The sequence below is a fragment of the Alosa pseudoharengus genome, unplaced genomic scaffold (assembly GCF_046254945.1).
Source record: "Alosa pseudoharengus isolate Yale_2024_CS ecotype anadromous, Long Island Sound unplaced genomic scaffold, YU_APseudo_1.1 YU_APseudo_1.1_scf_7, whole genome shotgun sequence".
Lineage (NCBI taxonomy): Eukaryota > Metazoa > Chordata > Actinopteri > Clupeiformes > Clupeidae > Alosa > Alosa pseudoharengus.
The window spans coordinates 10,811,613-10,827,921 of NW_027468859.1; the positions used below are offsets into that span (position 1 = coordinate 10,811,613).

Consider the following 16,309-nt stretch of genomic DNA (forward strand, 5'->3'; position numbering starts at 1 on the left):
TGTGTGTGTGTGTGTGTGTGTGTGCATGTATGTTAGTGAGCTTGAAAAGCTGGTTGTCTAATTAGTGGTTAGACCTTACAAGATCCTTTGAAGGACCTTTCTCTTTCTCTGACCTCCCCAGTGCGTGCGTGCATGCATGGGTGTGTGTGTGTATGTGTGTGTGTCCTTGCCTGACCTTGCACTGTGCTTCATGTATAGTTGATGTTTCACATTTTATACAAATTAAGCCATTTGACAGCTGATTGCCAGATCATTAATATTTCACTCTCCTCTTCTGAATGAACAATTTTTTTTTTTAAATGAAGGTCGTGTGTGTGTGTGTGTGTGTGTGTGTGTGTGTGTGTGTGTGTGTGTGTGTGTGTGTGTGTGTGTGTGTGTGTGTGTGTGTGTGTGTGTGTGTAGAAAGTGCAAGGACAATCCCATCTATAAATGCAGGGAAGCTACAGTGCCAACAATGGTTACCTTCAGGCTTTAGTTTGGAAAGAGTGTGTGCGTGTGTGCGTGTGTGTGTGGGTGTGGACGTGTGTGTGAGCGTGTGGACTTGTTTTGTGTGATCAGGATGTTTCCAACCTTTTAACTGGACAAGAGTTTAATTCATTTCTACCTACTGTGCGTATGCACACACACACACACACACACACACACCCACACACACACACACCATAAACTTTGTGTGTGTGTGTGTGTGTGTGTGTGCGCGTTTTTTCCATCACATCATTTTTTTTCCCCTCTGAAAGCCTTTTCCAAAATAAAAGCTCCAGAGTTAACTACAATACGCTTTGGAAATCAGGGCGAAGTTGGTCCGCTGACCTGATTGCTGGCAGTGATAGTGTCAGCTATTTAATGAGCTTTCTGCCACCCTGTGTGGGTGTGGGCACCCCATGGGGAGAGGAGAGTCAGCCCACTGCCTCTTCATGCCAAACTCAGACTCGGGTTTTTAGAAAGTGATTTTCAGATTGATTGCCCTTTTCATCACCAGCGAGTGAGGACTGACATCCCCCCGTGGGCAGGTTTCAGATCAGTTTGGCAGCTCATTAGTTTGTGATTGTGGTGCCAGTAATCTGCTTCGTCACCATCATCATCATCATCATCATCATCTTCACCATCTTCACCACCTTTAGCAATATCTTCTTCATCATCCATCATCATCTTCGTCTACATCAGCTTCATCATCATCATCATCATCATCATCAGTGGCAGTGAGCAGTGTGTTTATTCACCATCGATTTAATTACAGCCTGTGGGTACAAACATAACTCATTACCGTCAGAGTTTAGGCAGGGCAGAGGAGAGACTGAGAATATAAATATATATACACACACACACACACACACACACACACACACACACACATGTCTGGACACAGTTCAATGACACACACAGAAACAAACAAAGAAAGCATAGCATGTACAATCTCTTAGAATTTTTTAAAATATTTTTTTTTCTCTTACATGTCAATTCCTTTTGTTAGTGTTGGTGTGGAGAAAGGAACAGGTGACAGAAAGGGAGAGAACAAGATAAAAGAACAGGGAGAGAGAGAAAAAGAGACCAAGAGAGAGAGAGAGAGCAAGAGACAGACAGACAGAAGGTCTGAGAAAGAGTGAGATTGCGAGAGGAATGCAGGGGGAAACAGTCAGAGAGAGAGAGAGAGAGAGAGAGAGAGAGAGAGAGAGAGAGAGAGAGAGAGAGAGAGAGAAAGTGAAAGTAAGCCAGAGGAGAGCAGAGGGCAAGGACAATGTTTTTTTATTTTCCAGAAAACACTTTTTCACTCACAATGGATAGAGGGGATAGAGTAAGCCTCTGCCAACAGCCTGCTCAAAAAATATATAATACAAAACACACACACACACAAACTATTTTCTGCCTCTTTGACACACAACACCACACAATCACCCATAAAATCGCACAAATGCTCACTCATACAAATACACACACACAAACACACACACACTGATACACCTTCACATTCTGCTTTGTATGTACACACACACTCGCACACTCTCTCTCTCTCTCACACACACACACACACACACACACACACACACACACACACACACACACACACACACACACACACACACACACACACACACACACACGTTCGCCCTGTGCTCTCTGTCGCTCCAGAATCATGCCGCGTGTGTGGTTGGGCAGTTGCCCCCGGCGGGTGGAGCATGTGACCATGAAGCTGAAGCGGGAGCTGTGCGTAACCGCGGTGATGAACTTCCAGACTGAGTGGGACGTCATCAACAACTCACATGGCTGTCGCCGTGACAACGCGGAGCCCATGACTCCAGAGACCATGACGCGACTCTACAGCGACTGTGACATGTCTTATGTCTGGATTCCAACGCCCGATATGAGTACTGAAGGTGTGTGCCCTTCACACAGACACACACACACACACACACACACACTTACATACACACACAGATACATGCCCACTGAAAAACACAATCTAAATACCCACACGTGCACAAAAATATAGACATGCATGAATACAGTCCCTCCAATCTCTGCATATCTATACATTTACATGTGGTTGTTTATAAGATGCATATTTATGTGTGTGTGTGTGTGTGTGTGTGTGTGTGTGTGTGTGTGTGTGTGTGTGTGTGTGTGTGTGTGTGTGTGTGCGCGCGTGCATGCGTGCATGTTGTCCCATCTTTCCCCCAGGCCGTGTGCGTATGCTGCCTCAGGCGGTCTTCCTGCTGCAGGGGCTGCTGGGAAACGGGCACACGGTGTACGTGCACTGTAACGCGGGCGTGGGCCGCTCCACGGCGGCCGTGTGCGGGCTGCTGATGTACGTGCTGGGCTGGAGCGTCCGGCGGGCACAGTACCACCTGTGTGCCCGGCGCCCGGCGGTCTACATCGACGAGGAGGCCCTGCTGCGGGCGCAGGGAGACTACTACAGGAAGTTCGGCCGTGCGCAGAGCTCACCGTGCCTAGTGGAGGAGTAACACACACACACACACAGAGACTACTACAGGAAGTTCGGCCGTGCGCAGAGCTCACCATGCCTAGTGGAGGAGTAACATACTCACACACACACACACACACACACACAGAGACTACTACAGGAAGTTCGGCCGTGTGCAGAGCTCACCGTGCCTAGTGGTAGAGTAACATACTCACACACACACACACACACACACACACACACAGAGACTACCACAGGAAGTTCAGCTAAATGCAGAGCTCACCGTGCCTGGTGGAGGAGTGAGGAGTTGGACACACACATACTAACAAACACATACCCCCTCCTCTCTCTCTCTCACTCACACACACACACACACACACACACACACACACACACATACTCACTCACACAAGGCACAGCTCCGGGTGGGTAATAAGGGGAAGGACTTTTCTTGTCATAAGTTTAGGGCTAATCATCTTCAGCTAGCGATCATTGGTTATGCCAAGTCAAATAAAGTTGAACTGATTTGAATTGGACTGAACTGAATTGAATTGAATGGTGTTCAAAACACACACACACAACACACTGAACACACACACACTGAACACACACACACTGAACACACACACACGCACACACACACACACACACACACATTTGGGAACCAAATTCTAGCCCAAAAATGTGAGTCAGTGTGTGTGTGTGTGTGTGTCAGTATGAGTGTGAGTGAAAGAAAGCGGGAGAGATATGTATGTATCGGCCTGTCTGTGTGTGTGTGTGTGTGTGTGTGTGTGTGTGTGTGTGTGTGTGTGTGTGTGTGTGTGTGTGTGTGTGTGTGTGTGTGCATCTGCATCTGTCTGTGTGTGATGCACACGTGTGTAGGGGGATTGTGTCCTGGGGTCCGTTGCACAAAAGCAGAATTAAGACATCCGGGATAAGTTACTGAGTTGCGCTCAATGAATCCAAAACACGATCGTATAGGCTTAATTGGTTGCACAAAGAGCAAGCCAGGATGAGCAGACACGGATTCATCAAGCCAGGTGAAACCTATCCTGAATAAGTGCGCGCTCACGGCTCCCTCAAATAGACCCCGCCACCGATCACAGATTCACTGATTCACCATGGCAACTAGAGGGGCTTCGTTGCTTCTTCTACGGTGTGAAGTAGGTAGATAGCCTTCTCACAACAGCAACAAACAGCAACACCTCTGTTAAGGAGAATATTGCAACTAGTTCTGCGACCACCACGCGTGAAATGGTTAGGCACTCCCGTGACGTCACATTGTCGCATATGCAGGTCGGGAATGGCGAGTATGTAAAAGTTATTTAATGATCACAAACGTTTAAATAATGACAGTGGGTCTAGGTATATGTGATAACAATGTGTAGTGGGCAGTGGAAAAATGATTGGTTTCCGTTTGTGGTGACTGCTGACTGAGATAAGGGATGAGATTAAATAGATCCTGGAACTTAGCCTGGTCTGGAGCAGGCTAGCTCCACAGAATAAATCGCCATGGTAACTTATACCATAACATATCCTGCTGCCCCCTATCCTGCTTTTGTGCAACTGGATCACGGATAAATTGAGCCAGGACAACCAAGATATCCCGGCTTAATCCCTTATCCTAGTTTTGTGCAATAGGCCCCTGGAGGAGCGATACACACTTGTGTATTTGTGTGTGTGTGTGTGTTTATGTATCACGTGTGTGCAGGGGGATTGTGTCCTGGAAGAGTGATACACACTTTTGTGTTTGTGTGTGTGTTTGTGTGTGTGTGTGTGTGTGTGTGTGTGTGTGTGTGTATGTGTGTGTGTGTGGTGGTCATGTGTCCTGGAAGAGGGAGTGACCATGAGCATGACTGAGTGATGTAATCTGAGGTAAGACTCAGAGGAGCGTAGTGTTTCTCTCTCTCTCTCTCTCTCTCTCTCTCTCTCTCTGTGTGTGTGTGTGTGTGTGTGTGTGTGTGTGTGTGTGTGTGTGTGTGTGTGTGTGTGTGTGTGTGTGTGTGTGTGTGTGTGTGTGTGTGTGTGTGTGTGTGTGTGTGTGTGTGTGTGTAGTCTGAGGTAAGAGTCTAGAGAGCCACACACTAAATAATGAACACAAGAGAGACAGTGAAGTCAAGTGCTGTTTCCTCCGGGTCACACACAAACACACACACACACACACACACACACACACACACACACACGTGTACACGTACACATTTGAACTTTCTCTCAGAGACATGCACACATGAATACACATTTTAGCTCTCAGAGGAACGATTCCTCTGAAACAAACGTACACAACACACACACACACGCAAAAGTGTGTATCACTCTTCCAGGAAACAATCCCCCCTACACACACATGCGATACACACACACACACACACACACACACACACACACACATTAACACACACATGCACATTTCTCTCACATAAACAGTTTTTCACACACCAATCTACGTTGTCGTCTGCTGTAAACTCAATGTCCTGCATCAAAGTCCAGATACGGCCGAGGGGCAGTGTAGTGATTGAACCCTGCCCAGAGTCCATAGCTGCTGCCGTACATCTCCCCTTTTAATGTCACGATCGAGTCCTGTAATGCTCATGGTGACTGGATTCAGTTTAGCCTTGCCAGTTGTCTTTAAATCGATCTTTAGATTTTGCTTCAAAACAATTCACAGCCCGCAATGTTTACTTTGGCTCTTCTCAATACAGTCCAGTTCTTTTGGACTGAACAGTTCAGTTTCATGTCCAAACACACACACATTGAAACCCAGACACACACACACACACATACTCACACACACCGTCTTTACCCAGACACTTACACAAATTTTATTTGTGCTCTGTGCTGTGTTCCGCCTGAATGAGCGTTTTGCAATCTCAACTCTTTCCCACTTTCTTTCTCGCTTTTTCCATTTCATTCTCTCTCTCTCTCTCCCTTTGATTCTGCTCTGTTCGGATCGGATCCATCACTGCCATGGCAAAGACACCTTCATCCATTCTGACGCTTTGATTGCTACCGTGTCACTTGTGGCGGTGTCCGCCATCGTCGGATTTGAAAACACCCCCCCCCCCCTTCCCTAGTGGGGTTCATAAATTATAGAGGCTCTTTAACGCTCTTTAGCGGCGCTGCACCAGACATCAATGCATCTGTCCGTCAACGGTGAAAAGGGAATAGTGCTCAAAAACCCTGTGCGCCTGACAGATGAATTTTCCGGAATTCTCTGGATGACTGGAGAGAGAAAGAGAGGAGGAGGAGGTGGAGGAGCAGGAGGAAGAGGAGGAGGAGGACATGGGCAAATATGTTTCACTGGAGTTCTAAAACAGAAAAATGGCCTTTGGTAAAATAAGAGAGAGAGGGAGGGAGGGAGAGGGGGAGAGAGCAAAAATGACTACAATGGGAATAAAAGCTTTCCGAAATATAAGAGAGGAGTGAGTGAGTGAGAGTGAGTGAGTGAATTAGCGAGTGAGTGAATTAGTGAGTGAATTAGTGAGTGAGTGAATTAGTGAGTGAGTGAGTGAGTGAATTAGTGAGTGAGTGAATTAGTGAGTGAGTGAGGGAGTGAGTAACACAAGATGGAGATGTGAAGTAGAGTGACACAGAGAATAAGAGCTAAGAGAACAAAGCCATTAAGAAAGAAACAATGTGAGAGGGAAAGAGAGATGAATAAATGAATGGGATGAACAGAGGAAGGACATACTGTAGCTGTTGAGGCAGAAGAGGAGCAGATGAAGTGGGTGCAGACGTGACAAGACGTGACGTACGAGAACTTAAGGACAGGATGCAGTGGGCTGAGTTCAACACAACAAAGGTTTCATTGTCTGTTCATACAGTACTTAGTCTGTGTGTGTGCGTGTGTGTGTGTGTGTGTGTGTGTGTGTGTGTGTGTGTGTGTGTGTGTGTGTGTGTGTGTGTGTGTGTGTGTGTGTGTGTGTGTGTGTGTGTGTGTGTGTGTGTGTGTGTGTGTGGGTTTGTGTGCATGTGCATACAAATGTGTGGGTGTTCTCACACACAACTCTGAACCGACCAAGGTGAAAGGGAAGTCTTGAGGTGCAGTTGGAGGAGTCACCTATCCCACAATCCCCTTCTGGGGGGAATTAATGCTGAGTCACCCCATAACCCCATCTCACAGCCACCACCGTAGGGAGTAATAAACCATAAATATGTTAACTCTTTTTTTCCGGAATAATCTCAATAAGGGTCAGACAACAATGAAGGCAAAAAACGCATCCCTTCCTGTTGAAATGCAAACACACTAAAAGGAGGACTTCAGGGTGATACTATTGTGTGAAGTTTGAAGGCTCCCTCCCTGGAAATATCAAGAGCTTCAGACTGAGGGATAAGCCTGCCTGTTTATTTAAACTACAGGCCCGGATAAATAGGAGCGCTTTGCCTTATTCAAAGAGAAAGGAGGAATGTGAGATAAATATGAGAGAATGAGAAATGGAGTGAGAGAGTGATAGAAAGAGAGAGTGTGTGTGTGTGTGTGTGTGTCTTAATGTGCCCGGCTCAGAGTTAGGATTCTCTCGTCTTTCAGCGTTCTTTTTCCTTTCGCTCGTTTTCTTTATGCACCTACTTCAAAGCATGTCTGGTGTGGACAGATATACAACACAGCAAAGTGTGTTTGTGTGAGTGTGTGAGTATTTGTACCAGTGTGTGTGTGTGTGAGAGAGAGATAGGGGGCAATAGAAATGCACAAATAGAGAAAAGAGACGTTTGTGTGTAGCTGTGTGCTTCTATGATAGAGAGGGAACAGCAATTCAGAAGAGGTGTGTGTGTGTGTGTGTGTGTGTCCTTGATGCTGCAGTATAGACTCCTGAGTGTTTTCCTGTGTTAAGTTATATCCACTTATTGAGGTACCACAAGCAAAACTATCCGCATTCTTGATTGGTCAGCACACAATGGGCCATGATGAAGGAGGAACACATTTAAAAATATAACTGAAGCTGAGGTTGCCATGGGGCTGCATCAGGTACGGCATCCCATAATCTGGCCCAGATTCAGATTCAGATTCAGATTTTATTTGTCACATACATACAATGCAGTGAAATGTTACAGTCGGCTCCATGCCAAGCAAAAACACACAAACTGACACAGAACAACCTATCAAAATCAGCTGTGGGGCAGCCGTGGCCTACTGGTTAGCGCTTTGGACTTGTAACGGGAGGGTTGCCAGTTCGAACCCCGACCAGTAGGCACGGCTGAAGTGCCCTTGAGCAAGGCATCTAACCCCTCACTGCTCCCCGAGCGCCGCTGTTGTTGCAGGCAGCTCACTGCGCCGGGATTAGTGTGTGGTTCACCTCACTGTGTGTTCACTGTGTGCTGAGTATGTTTCACTAATTCACGGATTGGGATAAATGCATTACTCACTATACTTACTATACTTATACTTAAAACAGTAACAGACAAGAAACAATACATTCAAGATGTCAGGGGGTTATTGCAGATAGGGAAGAAGTGGTAGAAGTGGTATACTCTACAGGAAAACAGTGGTATCAATAAAAAGTGCCTAAACGGTGGCATTTAGGTACCGGACAGCTTGGGGGAAGAAACTCTTCCTGAGTCTCTCAGTCCTTACCGCCAATGTACAGTATCTGCTTCCTGAGCGAAGCAGAGAGAACAGACCATAGTCTGGGTGGCTGGGGTCTCTCAGTATTTTGGTGGTCTTGTCCTTGCACCGCTTGGTATAGATGTCCCCTAGGTTAGGGAGTTGCCCCACTATGGTACGTTCCGCTGAACGCACCACTCTCTGCAGAGCCTTGCGGTCCTGCATGGTGGTGTTTCCATACCAAGCAGTGATGCACCCAGTCAGGATGCTCTCAATGGTGCTGGAGTAGAAGCTCTGCAGGACTGTTTTGGATGCTTTGAATTTCCTCAGCCTCCTTAGATGGTACAGTCTCTGCCTGGCCTTCCTTGCCACGGTGTCCAGATGGATAGACCATGTCAGATCTTCGGTGATCTGGACACCGAGGTATTTGAATGTATCCACTAGGGGTGAACGATTTTGGAAAAAAATCTAATTGCGATTTTTCTCACCAATATTGCGATTGCGATGCGATATGCGATTATTTTTAAGCTCTTTATCTTCTGTCTTATTCAACAAAGACAAGCAATATATTATTCTATAGTATGACCAACACAAAATAATAGATAAGTTCAACATAAACTGTTCTTTCCTGGAGCCCAGGCCTATGTTATGATGGCATTAGGTCATTGAATAAGATTGATGATGTTTTATTTAACTATTTTAAATCACATTAGTAGACCTATATTTGTTGAACTTCCAGCCTTGTAAACATTTAATGATTCTGATTCGTTTTTATTTTGTTTCTATTTCATGTAGATATGACCTTCTTTCGTTAGTTAACAGTGGCACTGACACGGCTTCTCATTGTCCTGTGCTCTCCATACACGCGCGCGCGCGCACGCACAGACACACACACACACACACACACACACACACACACACACACACAGACCCGCTCCTCTCCTCTGTAAGCTACTTGCACGTGAATCGGAACAAACTACTGTAGATTGTTGTAGCGCAAATAAATGCGGCCGAATGACCGTTCGGCTCGGTGTTAACTAAAGGTTAGCATCATCAACACCGCAGCGCAATACGGATGCATGCAAATTAACTTGTTCATATCACAACAAAGCCAATCGCGGAGACAAAAATCTTTAAACAGGCAAAGATATCAGCAGTTAGCAGCATGTATGTAGCCTAGAGCCTTAGCTGGTAAGCTAATGTTAGAACAGCTGGGTTTTTGGTGGTTAGCTGTGTCAACTACTTGCGGATAACATTATGCATCAATTCATTACCTGTGAGATGAAATGTTTGTGCCGCCAACCCCCTTGGATATCGCAAATGCCCCCACTGTCACTGTACTCTAGTAAACAAAGTCCCCAGTGCACAGGTGAATGGCTGCTGTGCAGCCTAAACAGTCGTGGAGTTTTAATCGTCAGCTGGACAAGTGAACGAAGTTACCAGCCAGAGTAGCAGCACAGGGGAATTATGAACTAGAACCAGGGACATGGCAGGTTCGGGCAAAAGGTAATGAAGAGGTTTATTTTTAACCAAAGTAGCTCTACTGATCAGACCTTTCTTGACACTGTTAGCTGGTCCTCTTGTTTACGTTTTTTGCTTCTTCAGTGGTCGTGAGAAGAGTAGGAGGCGCAAGCGCAAGTATAAATGCGTTTTGGTGATGTCACATATTACAAATCGCAGCGTTTGCGGTTTGAAAATCGTGTTTCATCATATCGCGATATTATCGCAAATGCAATAAATCGTTCAGCCCTAGTATCCACCCTCTCCACAGGGGTCTCGTTGATGGATAAGGGAGTGTAGTCCCGCGCCTGCTTCCTCCCAAAGTCCACCTGCATCCCTTTCGTCTTGCTGACGTTGAGGTGGAGATTGTTCCTCTGACACCACTGGGTCAGGCACCTCACTTCTTCCAGGCAGGCTGTCTCATCATTGTTGTGGTTTAGGCCTACCACTACGGTGTTGTCAGCAAACCTAATGATGGTATTGGAGTCTGCGGTCACTGCACAATCGTGTGTGTACAGGGAGTACAGCAGAGGGGACAGAACACAACCCTGGGGGGCCCTGTGCTGAGGGTGAGATGTGCTTGGCCGCTTTCACCACCTGAGGTCTCTCTGTCAAAAAGTGCAGGATCCACCTGCAAAGGGTGCCATTCAGCCCCAGGCTCCTGAGCTTTGAGATGAGGGTGGAGGGAAGGATAGTATTGAATGCTGAACTATAGTCAACAAATAATAGTCTCACATAGTTCAACACTTTTCCCTTGCTCTTGTCCAGGTGTGATAGGACAATGTGTAGTATGTGAGCAATGGCATCCTCAGTGGATCTATTGGGCCGGTATGCAAATTGTAGAGGGTCCAGGGTGTTGGGCAGTGAGGAGCAGATGTGGGCCTTGACCAGCTTCTCAAAACACTTCATCACCACAGAGGTGAGTGCAACTGGGCGATAGTCGTTATGACAGGCTGGTCTAGGCTTCTTGGGTATGGGGATGATGGTAGACCTTTTAAAGCATGTGGGGATGATGGACTGTGCCAGGGACAGGTTGAATATAGCCGTGAATATAACACTGGTGCCAATTGGTTGGCACAGACCTTGAGAACCCGCCCTTCTATCTCGTCTGGTCCTGCACCCTCATCTCTCTCTTCCACTCAGGAACCTAAATGATCCGCTCTCTAATTGTCCTGTAAATTATGGACAAAAAAAATCCCTGCATAGATTTAATTAAATTCCATTAGTTCAATTAAATTTGATTTGTGTAGCCCTGTAACATATGAATATTTCTCAAGGCATTCTACAGAGCCCAGCTTGAACTGGATCCCCCAGAGCAGGTACTGAGGCTGAACCCTCCAGGAAAAGCCTCTAAGCTGGGTGTCAGCTCATAAGATGGCAGCCTATCAGCACGGGGCCAGCCGGGGAGAGAGAGAGAGAGAAGGTCGTCCACCCGTCAGGATAAGCATATTAGCATGTTCAATGTCATCCGAGGTAGGGCCTTCAGGAGTGGGCAGGATATTGGCATGCTGAGCCATGGTTTGTGTAGGAGAGGGTATGTGGGGTAGGCATAGAATGTTCTCAGCCTGCATGGCAAGTTTCCAAAACCTGAGAAATACAGTACCTCGTGCTGAGAGAATGCTAAAGTACGTCTGTGTGTGTATGAGGGTCTGTGTGGTATGAGGGTGAGAGAATGATAAAGCATGTCTGTGTGTGTATGAGGGTCTGTGTGGTATGAGGGTGAGAGAATGATAAAGCATGTCTGTTTGTATGAGGGTCTGTGTGGTATGAGGGTGAGAGAATGATAAAGCATGTCTGTGTGTGTATGAGGGTCTGTGTGGTATGAGGGTGAGAGAATGATAAAGCATGTCTGTGTGTATGAGGGTCTGTGTGGTATGAGGGTGAGAGAATGATAAAGCATGTCTGTGTCAAGTCAAGTCAAGTCAAGTTTATTTATATAGCGCATTTCATACACAGAGGTCATTCAATGTGCTTTACATAAACAAAACCAAACAATAATAACAAATAAAAGCATAGAAGGGCAATATAGTCAAAGAATAGTTAAAAGGTAAAATAATAAAAACAAAAACATAAGACACATGGTAAAATCATTTAAAAATAAAGAATAATTAGTAAGCAAAAACAAAGGCAAAGTAGTAAAAAAAAGTAATAAAAGACAAAGTAGAATAATTATCAAGGCAGATTCAGAATTTGTAACTCGGCACAGTTAGCAGAAAGCATATGAGAACAGTTTGGTCTTAAGTCTAGATTTAAAACTGGCTACAGTTGGGGCCTTTTTGATGTCATCCGAAAGTTGGTTCCACAGCTGAGCCACATAGCAGCTAAAAGCTGCTTCACCATGTTTAGTTCTAACTGTAGGTTTTACGAGCAGGTTTTTCACCTGGGACCTGAGAGGACGAGAAGGTGTGTACTGCTGAAGCATGTCTGACAAGTATTTAGGTCTTTATGTGTGTATGAGGGTGAGAGAATGATAAAGCATGTCTGTTTGTATGAGGGTCTGTGTGGTATGAGGGTGAGAGAATGATAAAGCATGTCTGTTTGTATGAGGGTCTGTGTGGTATGAGGGTGAGAGAATGATAAAGCATGTCTGTTTGTATGAGGGTCTGTGTGTATGAGGGTGAGAGAATGATAAAGCATGTCTGTACTGTATGTATGTAGGAGTGAAATGAAAAGGGAAAACTGTGAGTGAAAAATATGTCTGTTATTGATTTATTTAAAAAGAACTCTAACAGACATTGCACTGAGGGGCTTCCAATACTGTACAGAGACAGTTCCGTGCTGTACTTTGCTTCTTTTTTTTTTTGAGTTGAAATGAAAAAACTGTGTGTGTGTGTGTGTGTGTGTGTGTGGAGGGACAAAAACAAAAACATGATTCAAACAATACGAAATTGTTTATGTTATTGTTGGGGGAAACATGTTTGTGTGTTTGCATGAGTGTGTGTGTTCATTTCCCAGTGTGGAGAACCTGGAGCTTTACTTGTCACAACAATACCACAGAGACATCAATTATGGAAACAAGGCTCTTGGAACAAAACTTCTCTCTCTCTCTCTCTCTCTACTTTTATCTCAGTCCATCCTGGGACTTTCTAAATAGAGCTTATTGCCTTTATTGTTATTTACTTGTTAACTTCCCTCTCCCTTTATCTTTTATTTAATGGCTTTTTGGCTTTATGTTTGGAAAAGAGGCATGTTTATTTCTCTTTTGTATTAAATCTGTGTGAGTCTGTGCTTGAGTGTGTGTGTGTATGTGTGTGTGTGTGTGTGTGTGTGTGTGTGTGTGTGTGTGTGTGTGTGTGTGTGTGTGTGCGTGCGTGTGTGTGTGTGTGTCCCTCATCGTTAAACATTCCACGTGGAGCTCTGATGTCACGCTGGAGCCAAGAGGGCCTGTTGCTGGCTGCTAGGGGATAGAGGGTAATGGTTGCCCCTGGCGATGATTGCTGCGGAGACCAGAGACCTCCTGACCGCTGAAGGCCTCGGGCCTGTGATTTCAGGGAGGTGCCGTCATAATCACTCGCCTAATTGCCACTCTCTCTCAATCTAACTTTCTCTCTCTCTAACTCTCTCTCTCTATCTATCTCTCACTTGACTGTCTTTTCTGGCTCTCTCTGGCTCTTTCTTGCTCTCTCATTCAATCTCTTTTCTTCACGCATTTTTTCTTTCACTCTATCATTTTCTCTCTCACACATACGCACACACTCTAGCTCTTTTTCTTACTAATTTTTACTTTCTTTCTCTCTCTCTCTCTCTCTCTCACTCACACACACACACACACACACACACACACACACACACAGCCTGTTATCTCCACCTGAGGCCTGTAATCAGTATTCTTCTGCTCCGTTGATAAATGCATCATTATCTGTCGCTGACCGAGCAACAGTGTTTTGTTGAGTAAAGCGCTTCACTGTTTGTTTTAATGCCAGCAATTATCTCTCATCAGGTCTGTGTGTTTGTGTGTAAATACGCCAGTCGAGAGAGCACCTGCGTTTCGGCAGAGGACACTAACACTAATAACACACTCAGGGCCAGATGTACGTACATTTGCGAACGTAACGTTATCAGCGCCATGGACAAACCTCAGACTGCGAACGCTGACAGACCCAAGTTTCCGTCGTATTTATCAATCGTTCAATCCTTGGTGTAAACTGCGCCTTTCTCTGCCTCTCTCCGCCCATAAACGCAATTTACGAACGTCCACAACTGAATGGCAGAGCCTACAAGCGCAGTTGAATGAAGTTAACTGATGACAACATTAAAAAGAATCAAACGTTTAGCGATCATGAAATAATACCATAGATGATAAGATGTCAACGAGCAGGGAGATAATGAAGATCAGTAGTTCTACTCAAACTACTTGTGAACGTAGGCTATGGAAAATTGGTCTAATCTAGCAAGTAGGAAAGTTTAAGTGAATGACGTGAAAGTGAAAGTAAGACATTCGAAAGGCCAACGAAAGTTAATGTTGCTTTTGATAGTAGCCTACAAAGACTTGCAAAACTGGTGCTCTAATTAGCGATTCTGTTGTCTTTGAAAGGTTCTCTTATTGAAGCATTGAACTTCAATTTGGATTAACACCTGCTTTTACAAGGCGCAAGTATTTAGAAGAATGCAGAATAGACTTAGCTTTCAGGAGCAGTCTTTGTACATACCGTGGAATACATAATTAGGCGCTCTTTACTCTTCCCCTCCCATCTTTTTACGCTAAACTCCCACTTTCCCTGCATATGCATGACACGAAAAGCGCAATTAGACATTTTCAGCTCCCGCGACAGGCAGATTGCGCTTTTACCTCATTGCGGCCTGTTTGTACATACCTCGCAATGATTTTAAACGCAAGTTGCGAAACAAAAACGCCTGAAGTGGGCGCAAAAGCGTTAGTACATCTGGCCCTCAGTGTGTTATCCACCTATGGTGGAATTATCTACACTACTACCAACATCATCATCATCACCTTCATCACCATCAATATCCATCGTCATCATCATCACCACTACCGTCATCATTATCATCATCATTACACCCTGATCTTAATCATCATCCTCATCTTCTTCATCATCATCATCATCACCAGCAGTATTATTGTCATCATCAACTTCATCACCACCACCATCATCATCACCATCACCATCAGCATGACCCTCATCATCTGCCAGCAGCTCAGTCACCATTAAATCCTCAAAGTCAAAGCAAACTGAATAATCAAATTTGTTTTCATCACTGATGCTACCATCACTGCTTGAAACTGACAGCACTACTGACATTTCCATAATCATCATCAACAACAACAACAAAAAACACATTAACATGCTCAGCATCGCATACATGGGCAGAATAATTGTCTTCATCGCTGTCATCATCATCATCCTCACTTCCCGCCTAACACAGTCTTCATCACTAACACACCAGGCTCAACTGAACCAGACTGACATGTTAGAGTTTGTCATAAAGTTGGCTCCAAATGTTGTCGTCTATTACCCTATACACAACAGAGACTAGATGACCTCAGTAACCCCTCTCAGTGTCATCTAGTGCTATGTGACCTTTGCTCTGATGATCATGACCTTTAATATACACAGTGTGACCTCTCATTTGGCAACTGCTGTGGATGTGAACAGAGTAATGGTAGTGAGACTGAGTTAATATCAGAGATTCACACACACACAGACACACACCCACACAAAATCACACACACACACACATGTTCAAATACCAATGTATGTGCACACACACATACACACACACACACATACACACAGAGAGAGAGAGAGAAAGAGAGAGAGAGAGAGATACTTGCAGTTTAGTGTAGCCTCTAGGCCAATCCTGCACACCACTGCTATCTTGTATCTGCAATAAAATCATTTTTTTTTTAGTCCCATACTGTACACACACATACAGTCCATAACCACACATCCCCTCCTGATAGTCATACACTGTCTCACTCTATGTTCAAATTCAGTCACGCACACAGACACACACACACACACACACACACACACACATATTTGCACAGTAGAGAGTGTGTATAGACCATTCCCCCCACTGTACAGCTATCTGTACAGCTAAAAACGCTATTAGAGTTCCTAAACGTTTGTCCACAGGGTAGAGAGAGACACACTCATTACCCATGTAGGAATGAAAATGAAGCTCTTGAGTAAAATCTCACATTCTGTAGCTGACGGCAAGAGAGACCTCACACACACACACACACACACACACACAGCTCCCATCATATCTCTCTATTAGACACTTTTAATGAGAGTGAACCACAGCACTGTGTGTTTAAGACTGCTGTAGGATTTCACACACACACACACACACACACACACACACACACATAATATCAGCTCTGC

At 45.0% G+C, this 16,309-nt stretch overlaps 1 protein-coding gene across 2 annotated transcripts in view; it reads left to right on the top strand.

Annotated features, from left to right (window-relative positions):
* The window catches only part of epm2a (EPM2A glucan phosphatase, laforin), a 16,268-nt gene extending 12,812 nt beyond the window's left edge, over positions 1-3,456 (top strand). For both annotated transcript variants that reach the window (XM_076272516.1, XM_076272517.1), the window contains exons 3-4: positions 2,128-2,372; positions 2,677-3,456. In XM_076272516.1, the coding sequence (XP_076128631.1) occupies positions 2,128-2,372; positions 2,677-2,960 (529 nt within the window). In that variant the 3' untranslated portion in view covers positions 2,961-3,456. The remainder of the gene's footprint in view (positions 1-2,127; positions 2,373-2,676) is intronic.
* Positions 3,457-16,309: the final 12,853 nt, after the last annotated feature.